The sequence below is a fragment of the Enhydra lutris genome, unplaced genomic scaffold, assembly GCF_002288905.1.
Source record: "Enhydra lutris kenyoni isolate GAN:26980312 unplaced genomic scaffold, ASM228890v2 scaffoldscaffold1, whole genome shotgun sequence".
NCBI lineage: Eukaryota > Metazoa > Chordata > Mammalia > Carnivora > Mustelidae > Enhydra > Enhydra lutris.
The window spans coordinates 25,945,363-25,958,024 of record NW_019154085.1 but is presented as its reverse complement, the minus strand read 5'-3'; the positions used below and the strand labels follow the sequence as shown (position 1 = coordinate 25,958,024).

Genomic DNA, 12,662 nt, shown 5'->3' with positions numbered 1-12,662 from the left:
TAATCTAATACTACATTACTTCGCTGCTCAAATGATTCTAGCTTTGGCTATTGAGAATCCTTTGAGTTGGCTCCTATATCCTTTGACATACTCCTATGATCATGTGTTTGTTTTTACAGTATGTCCTGACTTTCTGGCACTGTAAGGTGCTCCAGGCATCTCACCTTGTGTTACTTTCTACCCCAGTCCTAGAGTCAGCTATTCCTCCAAGGAGTGCTGGAATCCTTCTACTGGAGTGGCATCAGAAACCAGCAACTTGCATTAGGTATGCTCATTGCTACTGGGGCATTATTTCTTGCCTCTCACAGGAATAGGCATGATTATGTATTTTAAAGAGTATATATACTATTTTAAAAAGTTCTTTGAGTCACTTTAACTGAAATATTTACAGAGGAAATACCTATGTCATGCTTCACAATAATCAGTGTTGTGGAATGGTACGTGGGGAAACGGTAGATGAAACTAGTGATCATGAGTTGTACTTGGATGACAGGTACAGTTTTAACTAATTTGTGACCATCCCCAAACTTCCATTAAAAAAAGATCCTTTAAAAATTCAGAAAAAAAGGAGAAGAGTAAATGAAACAAGATGGGATTGGGAGGGAGACAAACCATAAGTGACTCTTAATCTCACAAAAGAAACTGAGGGTTGATGGGGGGAGGGGGGTTGGGAGAGGGGGGGTGGGATTATGGACATTGGGGAGGGTATGTGCTACAGTGAGTGCTGTGAAGTGTGTAAACCTGGCGATTCACAGACCTGTACCCCTGGGGATAAAAATATATGTTTGTAAAAAATAAAATTAAAAAAAAAATTCAGAAAAATACTACTATGTGTCAACAATCTTGAAAACTTAGACAAAATGGTGAAATTCCTAGGAGAAAAAATATATAGGGGCGCCTGGGTGGCTCAGTGGGTTAAGCCGCTGCCTTCGGCTCAGGTCATAATCTCAGGGTCCTGGGATCAAGTCCCGCATCGGGTTCTCTGCTCAGCAGGGAACCTGCTTCCCTCTCTCTCTCTCTCTGCCTGCCTCTCCGTCTACTTGTGATCTCTGTCAAATAAATAAATAAATAAATAAAATCTTTAAAAAAAAAATATATATATATATATATATATATATATACTTTGCTAAATGACTAAGGAAGAAAAAAAAAAGAAATGGAAACAGTGACTAGAAATTTTCCTATGATATTCGTATGTGGACAGAGTAGAGTGTACTGGACTAACCCTCCTACAGATAGTTATGAACATGGAACAAACATGTTACAAAATCTATTTGAAACCACTGGAGAGCAACCAAAAGGTGGTGGAAACCAGACAGAATCAACCTTCAAAGGGAAAGGAGATATGTCAAATTAATCTCATTAAACTATGGATTCAATGCAACTTCAATCAACATCCCAACAAATATTTTTATAGAAACAGACTATATTTAGTTTCAAAGTTTATATGGAAATGCCAAAGCCCCGGAATAGCCAAAGTAAGTTTTAAAAAGGACAAAGATGAAGGCCTCCCATTATCTGGTTTCAAAATTTACCACAAAGCTGCAATTTTCAGGACAGTGTGGTATTGGTGTTAGGACAAAGGTAACTATGGAACAGAAAAGAGTCCAGAAACAGACCCATGGCAAATAATGGTTAACTGAGGGAACTGGCAATCCAATAGTTTTTTTAAATGATGCTGAAACACCTGGATAAATGTTTGGAAAGAAAGTGAAACTCGACCCATACATCACACTAAAATTCAAATATCTCAAAACTGTGCTTAGAAAGGAGCTTTTTAGAACTCTGACTAAAAGAAAAGCTGCATGAGCAGAATCCCCTATGAGAAAACCAGTGAGACTGTAGGATGCTTATGCTGTCTAACTCCAGGGTCTGCTCAGTTTCTCTGGCTTACTTGATGATTTTAAGATGTTTCACCCAGGCAATGTTTTGGAATGAGCTGAGCTCCAGGAGGCAGGGATGTTCCTGTATTTCTTACACACAAATATTTATGGGTAATATTTGTCATGCTAGAAAGCCTATAACTTTAAGAAGTTAAATACAACCAAAAGCTATGGATCCAAGACAACGACTAAGACTTAATGTTTTATTTAAAAAAAAAAAAAGATATTGTCAAAATGTTACATGTGATTTTTCACCTACACAGAAGCAAACCATAAAATACGGGGCAATGAAATCAGTGATGAAAGAGCCGAAGATTCGTATGAGCAAGGATTATTCCCAATTCATCGCAAGCCTCAATCACAACTTTGTCAGCAGCAGAACCAGAAGGAGCAGCAACGTAGGCCACACCGCTCTGAGGGAAGAAGAGACACTGACTTTCAAAACACAATTTTAGGTTAAGACAAGAAAAAATCAAAATCCCCTTCTAGAAAGCATAAGCTAATAATTATTCACAATGCAGACTGATTCACCCAGTCAAAACAGGAAAATGATAGGATGTGGGTTATTCATACATCAAATGGAAGAGTAAAATAATTAAATATTATTGATATATCACACTGCCATAATTGGATATAGAATTCACAGAACTTAAACAGAAGCAGGATTTCTGAAATAGTTTTTTTTTTTTTTTTTTAAATGATTTTATTTATTTGTCGGGGTCGGGGGAGAACATACAAGTAGGGAAGAGGGGCAGAGGGAGAGGGAGGAAACACCCCCCCGCCCCCTCACGATGAGGATCCCTGGGATCATGACCTGAGCCTGAGTTAGGAGCTTAACTAACTGAGCCACCCAGGCACCCCTGAAATAGTTTTTACATAACAACCAATTCTATGCAAATACACATCAATTCCATACTTACCCTTTTAGCTCTGTCTACATTATCCCTGAAAGGAAAGAAGGCATCAGAGCTGAGAGAAACTTCACTAAGTTTGTCAACCCATTCCTTCTTCTCTGCTTCAGTTAATAATTCAGGCACTTCTTCAAACAATGCCTTCCACTTTATCAAATCCTCATCCTAAGAGTAGAGGGCGGAGACAGGAAAGAAAGATTTTGGATGAGATCTTTAGTACTTTCTGATGCAAATCAGAATGCCAGAAAGCACTTGGGCATTTCTCCCAGGATTTAATTACAACAGCTCATTACAGTTTACATGTCTAGAATCTTTTTTTTTTAAAGAATCTTTTTTTTATGCTTTTAGCATTTCATTAACAAAGGTAATTCTAAGTGTACCAAATAAAAACTATACTATTTACTTCGTAAATCAGTTTAAATATATTTTGCTTTTTAATCTCTGCCTAAGTAAGATCTACTACTTTATATCTCTGTGTCAAAGCAAGCAAGCAAGCAAGCAGATGATGATGGATGTTGCAGAACTGCATTTACACAGTCTCAAGTCTACAGTAGGCCTAACAGAATCAAGGTATGATTCATGGTATTTGTATTTAAAAAAAGATGCTTCTATCCTGGATGACTTTTTGGCTTAAACAGTGTACTTTTAACTCTTGTTCACAGGACTATGAACAGGATTTTGCTATGTAATTTTTAAATAGGGAAATACAAATATTAGAGTAAAAAAAGAAAGGCTTACATGTTGAATACTTTATGGTTATAAGGCACACTCTTCAATGACACTTACTATGTCATGGATTCCTGTCCCTGAATTTGTAGACAAGGTAGTGTGGTCAACTCATCCTCTCAGAAGACCATCGAGAGTCTGATTACCAGACTTCTTTCTTTTGTTTTCCATATAGGATTAAGCAAAAATGGGGCTAAATTCTGTATTTTTGGCAGGATACTTGACATTGTAATTTTATTATTCTCATATGCCTTCTTTAAAACTGAAGACATTAAAGAACATATAATGTAACAAAAATAGAGTTGTTAAAGGCACTGGTTGAAAATGTGGGGGGAGAAGACCCCAATTATGTGCCATCAGATTAATTTGTATTTCGTGTTGAATACACACCTATCATGTAGCAAGCATCATGCTTGGCAATGTGACAGAAACCTCAGGATAGGTGACAAAACAGTCCCTGCCATCAAAAGCTTAAAATCAGTACGAACATATAAAACTAAAGTACAAACATATAAAACTAAACCAATGATTATAATTTAAGACAGGGAAGGTCTATGGTGTCAGAAAGGGATGAAGAACTGTGAACGAAGTCAAAGGCAAGATAATGAAGAATTGTTGAGAAGTTTAGAATTAAAATTTTAGACAATGTAAAATTCAAGAAGAATAGCATTTTTCTCTCAGTAGTGATGAAGGTGTATGTTACAGAAAAAGGTGAGCATACCAGTATACTCTACCCACAAACCCAATAACAAGACTTTTACCTCGCCAATGGTTCCAGTAACATACTGATCAATGGCATTGGAGATTTCTGCTCTCTTCACTCCAGTTTTAAACTTCATTGAAAGGACTTGTGGATGATGTCTAAGCCACCAATAATTTGCTTTATCCCCTGCAAGGCGTGTGCAGTGTATTCGAGACTGCTGTCCTGCTCCAATGCCGATAACCTGAAGAACATGAACATTAAGATGACTATCTCTTCCAACAACATATTTTTCTTAACAGATCTTTTGTGCAAATTCTCTAAAATCTATCAATTTAGTGGAAAATTATCAGTCCAAAATACAAGTAATTTTTAAGGCATTAAAAGGTAAGGGAACAAGTTTATAACTACTATTTATACATTTTACCTGTTCAGTGACATTTGAAGTATGGTTACTAATACTATGGAAGTTTCTAGAACTCTTGGACATCAGCAGTGAAGCACAATTTTACCAGAACTTCTTAGAACCTGAGTCAAAGGAGGCCAGTAGCCATAATCTCCCAAGTTTTCATTATTAGAGACAAGCAATCTTTTTACAATTGACAATCAACTAAAATTCTGAATTTTAAAAGTCTTCCAAATCACATGCTAATTAATATCCACACTTTCCCTCCCCTACTTATGGGTCAAATGATTTAACAAATGCTAAGAGAAGAGCTCAAGACACAGTGAAAAGGGGTCCCAATGCTGCTAAGTTATGGCAAAACCAGAACCAGATTAGTCCAGAGTTAGGAGAGGCCCCAATGATGAGCTAGGTCGGTCCTGCATTCTATGGCTCAGTGTACTAGGAAAACAAGTTCAATATCTTGCTTAATTAACGTCAAGTAATCAATATCTTGATTGTGGTTGTGGTCACGTAACTAGGTAATTGGGGAAAACTGTTCAAAACTCGACACTTAAAAAGTTAATTTTATTGTACATAAATTATGTCTCAGTAAACTGGATTTTCAAAGATCACATTAACTTGCAGTCTACAGATTCTTGGTAAAGTAACCTTAGAAATACATGTGAAAATACCCAACAAGCTGCAAAAACATGGAATAATGGGTGGCAGTACCATTCATTAGTCTCTCTTCACTGGAAATACCACACCAATTAGGAGGAGGGGAGCAAATGAACTAGTTTTAGAGCAGCTATTACAGTCCCAAGAATCCAAATATGTGAACTCAGTCTGAGCAAGAAGCAATACGACCAATTTTAACACATCGTTCCAAAGACAGTCTGTGATCACCACTAGCTTTAACAGTCCTCTATATTACTGAGTAAATACTGACAAACCCCGAAGAGAAAGACAAGACAGATTTTCCTTTCCAAGCAGTCTAGGACTTGAGGGATGGGCATCATTTTGTAAAACAGTCTGCCCCAAGTGGGTCTGAGAGCTTGGTTACCTGACCATTCTTGGCATAGCACACGGAGTTAGACTGCGTGTACTTCACAGCAATGGTGGCTACAATGAGGTCTCTGAGCGCAGACTCTGGCAACTGAAAAAACACAGGATGGTCAATTGCATCAGACTTTTGTAATTCCCTTTAACTTGAAACATCTTACATGTTATTTATTTTAACAGACCTGAAATGTAGTATCTCTCGAAGGACATAAAGAAATGAACTGTTCGTAGGAAACTCTACTGTGTTTTACTAAAAAAACAAAATCAACATTCAACATACTTACGGAACTCAGCAGTGCCTAATGCATCAGACTCAGATTAAAGTCATTTGCAGCGACTCAGGCTTAAGCCTGTTTAAACATCACACTAGTAACAAAATACCATATCCACCCAAACTGACAAAAAATACTTTCTCAGCCACAGAACCAAGAAACCTATATGGAAAAATGATAAAAATTTATGTTCAGAAAAAACACCGAGAATCATTTTCACAGACATTACAAACAACTGTGATGCCCGTACACAGCCAAGGCTGTTCAGGGAAAAAAAAGGATCATTTTCTGCTTTGTCCAGAAATTCTAAGTAGAAACTGTTCAAAAATACTTGTGAACTACCCCAGTCCAAACAGAATAAAACAATTATTAAAGCCAAAAATGTCACTATGTTTAATAAAAAGAACAATTTCAAACTGAAAAGAAAGATGATCTATAGAGCTGTGCTGAGTGCACAAAGACTGTAAGTAGCAGCTAAGTGAAAACCTAAAATCAGACTTCATCAAAATGAAAACTTCTGTTCTGCAAGCACCCTATTATTAGGAGGATAAAAGGACAAGCTATAGACTGGGAGGCAGTATTTGCTAACCACATATCCAAAAAAGAACTAGTACCTAAAATACGTAAAGACCTCTTAAAACTCAGTGACAAAAGCAATCTAATGAGAAAATAGGCAAAACACACAGAGACGTATCAGTAAAAAGGATATGCAGATGGCAAATAAATAAGAAGCAACATCATTAGCCATTAGAAAATGCTAATGAAAATCATGAGATACTGCCACATACCTAACTAAAGTGACAACAGTAAAAGCGAGTTAAGGATGCACAGACCTGGATCACTCATATGTTGCTGTTGCAAAATGTAAAATGGCACAGGCTCTCTGGAAAACAATCTGGCAGTTTAAAAAACTAAATATGCAACTATGATACTATCCAGCAGCCACCATTACACTCCTGGGCCTTTATAACAGAGAAATGAAAACTTATGTTCACATAAAAACCCACTCATGAAATGTACACTGAATGAAAATTATAAAAGGGGGAACAGATGTTACTCAAAGTTGAGGGGTGAAAGGAGGAAGGAAATGAGTATGATTTTAAGAGGGCAACCCAAGGGACCCTCTTGGCCATGGAAATGTTCTTTCTGTGCCTTGACTGTATCAGAATCATTATCATGGCTGTGATACTGTAAGATATTACCACGAGGGGAAATGGGGCAAAAGATACATGGGAATTCTTAACAGTGCACGTGAAAGGGCAATTTTCATTTTAAGCTTAAAACTAAAACCCCAATTAAAAAATACTGTTAGGGGGCGCCTGGGTGGCTCAGTGGGTTAAGCCTCTGCCTTCAGCTCAGGTCATGATCTCAGGGTCCTGGGATCGAGCCCCGCATCGGGCTCTCTGCTCAGCAGGGAGCCTGCTTCCCTCTCTCTCTCTGTCTGCCTCTCTGCCTACTTGTGATCTCTGTCTGTCAAATAAATAAAAAATCTTTAAAAAAACAAACAAAAAAACCCCACAATGTTAGAATTTAAGAATTTGTCATTCTAAGATAGTATTAATGTAGTATATCCTTTCTTATCTGTTATCTGCTGTTTGAGACACCAACTATACATTTTAATCTTTTAGTTCTAAGAAAGATTAATTACATAAACCAGCTTTCCTACAGGTCTGCCTTGAAATGCAACTCCGGTATTCTGAGTTAGGATCAAGGAATATAAGCCATTTCAAGAGGGGGGATGGGGCCGGAGTTAGAGTGAGGGACACAAACAGTTAAAACAAATTAAAGCTTTATTTAAGAAAAATGGAAGAGGTAATAACTCAGTCACATGTTCATTAATGCTTACTACACATACTTCTGCTTCTCCCACTGTTCTAAGACCTAAAAAGATTTTGAGGCTGACATGTTAACAAAACACTGCTTTAAAAGAAGAGAGGAGTATAAAGAAAGATAAAACCATCACTCTTATGCTTGAGCTTCCAAATTTCTAATTAAAAATACATATTAAACAAGTAGAGAAGAATTTAGATAAAAGATGAATTAAAGCCGTATCTCACTCCTTGTTAAAAAAAAAAAAAAAATCCAAGTTAGCACAGCCAGCGGTATAAATCCTATCAAATACTGCTAAATTATTAACCAGTCCAATACCTATAAACCTAAAAGGAAAACTTAAAAAAGTAAGAGCCTCAATAGTTAGGCAAAGCTGCCAACATAGGCACCATGTAATCTAGGTCAATACTGTTTCAGTATTTTATTTTTTTAAAAAGATTTTATTTATTTATTTAACAGAGAGAGACCGCAAGAGAGGGAACACAAGCAGGGGGGGTGAGAGAGGGAGAAAAGGGCATCCCACCAAGCTGGGAGCCCGATGTGGGGCTTGATCCCAGGACCCTGAGATCGTGAGCTGAGCTGCAGACAGACACTTAATGACTGAGCCACCCAGGTGCTCCCTGTTTCAGTATTTTAAAAGATACACTAACCAGCCAGATTAATAAAGTGTTAAAAAAATGGGGGGGGCACATATTACTGTAAGCTGCTCATATACAGCAAGTAATACTGGTACAAAACACTGCTTCCAACTGGAAATCCCAGTTTACTTTACAGCCTTGACCACAGGAGGAGATGGCAATGAACTTACAGGTATTTATTTCTACACATGATGCCTACACCATGTTCCTTTACTTCAGGGCACCATTAATTTTCAAAAATAAAAGTGAAAAAATGTCTATTAAATCAACGAAGATCACGTCTTCATCACTATACACTTATTAACAGACTGAACTACCCAATAAAGGTTTTAAAGCTTATTTTCAGCAATTCTACTTAAAGATGATGAGAATGAAGTCACGCCTGGGACTCAGACCTGGAACAACTGCACCTCTTCATTTTCTTTTTCTGTTACGAGGAATGACTTATTAACAGACTAAACCTTTTCTAGGAACAAAGAAGAAAGCTCAACACCGCGGCAGTAAAATATCAACTACTCAGAGGCAAAGATTCCAGAGATAAGCAAGAAGAAATGAGTGTGACCATCTCTGCTTTTCACCTCAAGGCACTGTCCAAGCTGCAAGGCAATAAGCTAAAGGGTGAAGGAACTGAGTAGCACTCCTGCTGGTGTTACAGCACTAAGTGGCAAAAACGGGGTTCAGAGAACACCAAGGAAAAGTGACACTAGCAGACACCGGTGCTTTCAGCAGAACAGGGGTGAACCCTAAAAGGACCGGTCCTCACAAAGACTTAAGCCCAAATCCAAATCAGCTTAACTCCTGCCAGGATAAAGATGATTTGACTTCCACCTCCTCTGCCTACCAAAAGTGGAAGTCAGTTCTGGAGTGAAAAAAAAGACTCCATCCAAACACTCAGAATACCTCTACAGTTTTTTCACATTCAATGCCCAGCATCCAACTAAAAATACCAGACGTACTAGCAGACAAGGCCACAAAAGAATGCAGCTACACATCTTAAGCGTGGGGTGTGTGTGAGAGGGGTGGGGGGGTGGAGAGGGGGGAGAGGAGGGTGTGAGGGGTGTGAGGGGAGAAGAGCCAATGTTAGAACTGCAAAAAAGTCCTTCAAAACTGAAGATCCACAAAAACAAAACAAAACAAAACAAAAACTGAAGGTCCGATTAAGAGATTTCAGAGAAGAAATACTAGCTTATCCATTTTCGTATTATGTAACCTTGGACAAATTTCTTAGCCATAACTTCTATCACAATTTTGTGATCTTTACGAGAGAGATGATAGTAGTCACCCACTGCCAGTCCCCACGTAAGAGTGCTATGCATAGTAAATGACAGAATACACATATGTATGTGGGAAAAAAAAAAAAAAATCACACTATCATCCTAGGAGTATGTCCTTCCTAAAAGACGACAACAGTCTAAAAGCAAAAACTTGACCACATGAAAACAATGACCACAGTACTGAAAATGGAAACAAAATATCTATCAGAGTACATCTATACATGGCTTGCCATGTGGCCTTTCTATTTGTAGGGATGTCTGGGTGGCACAATCAGTTAAGTGTCTGCATTGGGGCTCAGGTCTTGATCCCCGGTTTCTGGGATCGAGTCCCGTGTCAGGATCCTTGCTCAGTGGGGAGCCTGCTTCTCTCTGCCTCTACCTGCCACTCTGCCTGCTTGTGCTCTCTCACTCTCTCTGATAAATAAATAAATAAAATCTTAAAAAAAAAAAAAAAAAAAGAAAGAAATGTATTTGTAGCTTAGTGCATGGAAAAAATTCAAGTCACTGAACAGAATTATGAGAAACATGATCTCACTTAGGCATAACTGAAGATAAATACCTCTAAGTACATACAAATGCACAGAAGCTCCTAATATGGTCATTTATTCTTTTTTTTTTAAGCTCTTAAACTTATTTGATAACTCAAAGATGAGCCAGACATTTGCAGATCAACCAGTTTTAAATATGGGTCTTAATAAATGCAGAAGCTTATAAATATTAAAAACAGACTTACTGAATTACTAGCATTTAGTTCAGACGATTTTTTTTTTTTTTTTTTTAAGATTTCATTTTTTTGTCAGAGAGAGAGAGGAGAGCAGCAGGCAGAGGGAGAAACAGACTCCCAGCTGAGCAAGGAGCCCAATGGGGGACTGGATCCCAGGACCCTGGATTGTGACCTGAGCCAAAGGCAGATGTTTAACCGACTGGGCCACCCAGGCGTTCCCAGTTCAGATGTTTTTTTCAACTTACAGCTTTATTCTTGGTCACCACGTTGCTAAATAATGACCTGTCGATGACACCATTATTTCTCTTCTGACTTAAACGAAGACCAAAGAGAGTTCGAACTTCGTTTTCATCTGGATTGTAGGACTGATCCATCTAAAATAAAAATTTAGAGTCAAAACCAATATATCTACAACTTTCAACGTTTTTCACTTAATTTATGTACCAAAAAACCATCATAGCAAGATTATATGCATTTTTTTCTAACTTAAGCCTGTGTAAGATCACTTCAGTAAAGGTACAATAGAATGGTCAGGTATTAGTATTTTTGTTCTAAAAAATTTTAGAGGTTTACAACCCTGTGGTGTTTTCTAACAACAAACATATTAAAACAATGATTCCAGTGACAGCATTTCTGGTTATACCAACTGAAAGCACTGTCTGTATCTTCCTTTTGGAAGATCAGCGGATAAAAACAAATTTGCCAAAAAAAAAAAAAAAACAAACATAAAACAGGTAGTAGCATAAAAAATAAATTCTAATTTTCCCTTCTTTCTAATAATCTATTATAAAATACAGAGTAAACTCCTAAATTAAATAGTTAAAAGGGGGAAAGTAACATTTGGAGTCAAGTCAATCTTTGTTATTTGAAAGGGAATATATGTTGTTGTTTTTTAAGTAATCTCCACCCAAACGTAGAATTCACAATCCTGAGATTAAGAGACACCTGTTCTACTAACTGAGCCAGCCAGGCATCCCAGGAATATATGTCATTTGTTGCTATCTTCCTCTTACAAATTTTGAACTAAAAAGGTATCACGACATGAGAATAATCTACGTAAGACCACTCTCTCCCTAGATATTTTTCTAAACTTCACAATATCTCTTAATTTATTCTTTAAAAGATCTTTGACTTAGAAAGCACTGATATTCGTAACTTATAAGCAAGCCCTCATAATTAATTCTTCCTAATTTGTACTTTCTTGAATTCCAAAATGTTTCCTTTTCTTCCATATTATCAAATTTCTAAAACTGGGATGTGCTCTCCTTATTAACTGATGTCAAAAGAAACTTACAGCCAGAGAGAGGAATAAAGCTATTTCACAGCTATAATTATGTGTCCATGTGCATTTGGCTAAACTCTCAAATAATATATTGGGGAACGCCCGGTGTAGTCTTTTGACATCTTCAAATGTAATGCTGTCAGGTGCTGAAGAGGTCACGATGCGTTCAAAGTTTGGAAACAATCTCCATGATGACATACATAAGTATCAAATAGAGCTGTAAGTACTTATACCCTTAAAAAAGACCACTGGATTAAGAAACTGAAGAATACAGCCTCTGCTGACTGAAGGGCTGAACTTAAATGAAGGGCCTTAACAGAAAAGTATGTATACTTAATGTACTATTTTTCTTCTCTCCTTGAAAAGCTGACACTGAATTTGTGGTTTATCATACAACTAATGGTATCTTACAATGAAGGCTATATACTTAGAACTTCGATTATACGGAGTTATGATTCCACAAATCTTTTGACATGAGCACTTTCTGTAAAACAGTGTTATGAATTTTTATTTTAATTCAAATAACTCTGCTTTATCCATTTATAATCTTAGACAATGGGCTAGTTTCCCTAATAGAAAAGAGCTGGTTAAAATTAGTGAGGAAAAATCTCAACAATTAATCAGAAAAACAGGCAAAGAATATGGTCAGATACTTCATAAAAAGGAATTAAGAATACTCTTAAATATGAAAAGATGTTCCCCCCACACATAATGGGAAATTAAGCTGCAATAAGATGTCATTTTATCTATCTATTGTTAAGATGAAAAGTTAAAGGACATGATGATGGTAAAGTTATTAGGAAATCAGCATCCTTAACATTCCCATTAAGACGTAAAATTTGTCGGAACGCCCTGAAAGAGAACAGGACCTATCAAAACTACCAATACCCACTGATTGCGACCCGGTTCTAATTCACTGCAGGGTGTGTGCAGTAGCTAAAAGACTGGTGACTGCCTACACAAGCTACACAGACA

The 12,662-nt window shown here is 37.2% G+C and overlaps 1 protein-coding gene across 4 annotated transcripts in view; it reads right to left on the bottom strand.

The window, feature by feature from the left end:
• Positions 1-2,058: 2,058 nt before the first annotated feature.
• The window catches only part of LOC111141217 (5-aminoimidazole-4-carboxamide ribonucleotide formyltransferase/IMP cyclohydrolase), a 28,612-nt gene continuing 18,008 nt past the window's right edge, over positions 2,059-12,662 (bottom strand). For 3 of the 4 annotated variants that reach the window (XM_022493648.1, XM_022493631.1, XM_022493656.1), the window contains 5 exons: positions 10,651-10,779; positions 5,669-5,761; positions 4,282-4,464; positions 2,804-2,959; positions 2,073-2,296 (listed from right to left, as the gene is read on the bottom strand). In XM_022493648.1, coding sequence (XP_022349356.1) covers positions 2,177-2,296; positions 2,804-2,959; positions 4,282-4,464; positions 5,669-5,761; positions 10,651-10,779 — 681 coding nt within the window. In that variant the 3' untranslated portion in view covers positions 2,073-2,176. Of the gene's footprint in view, positions 2,297-2,803; positions 2,960-4,281; positions 4,465-5,668; positions 5,762-10,650; positions 10,780-12,662 lie in introns of all 4 variants that reach the window. The other variant, XM_022493639.1, reaches the window with a different exon arrangement.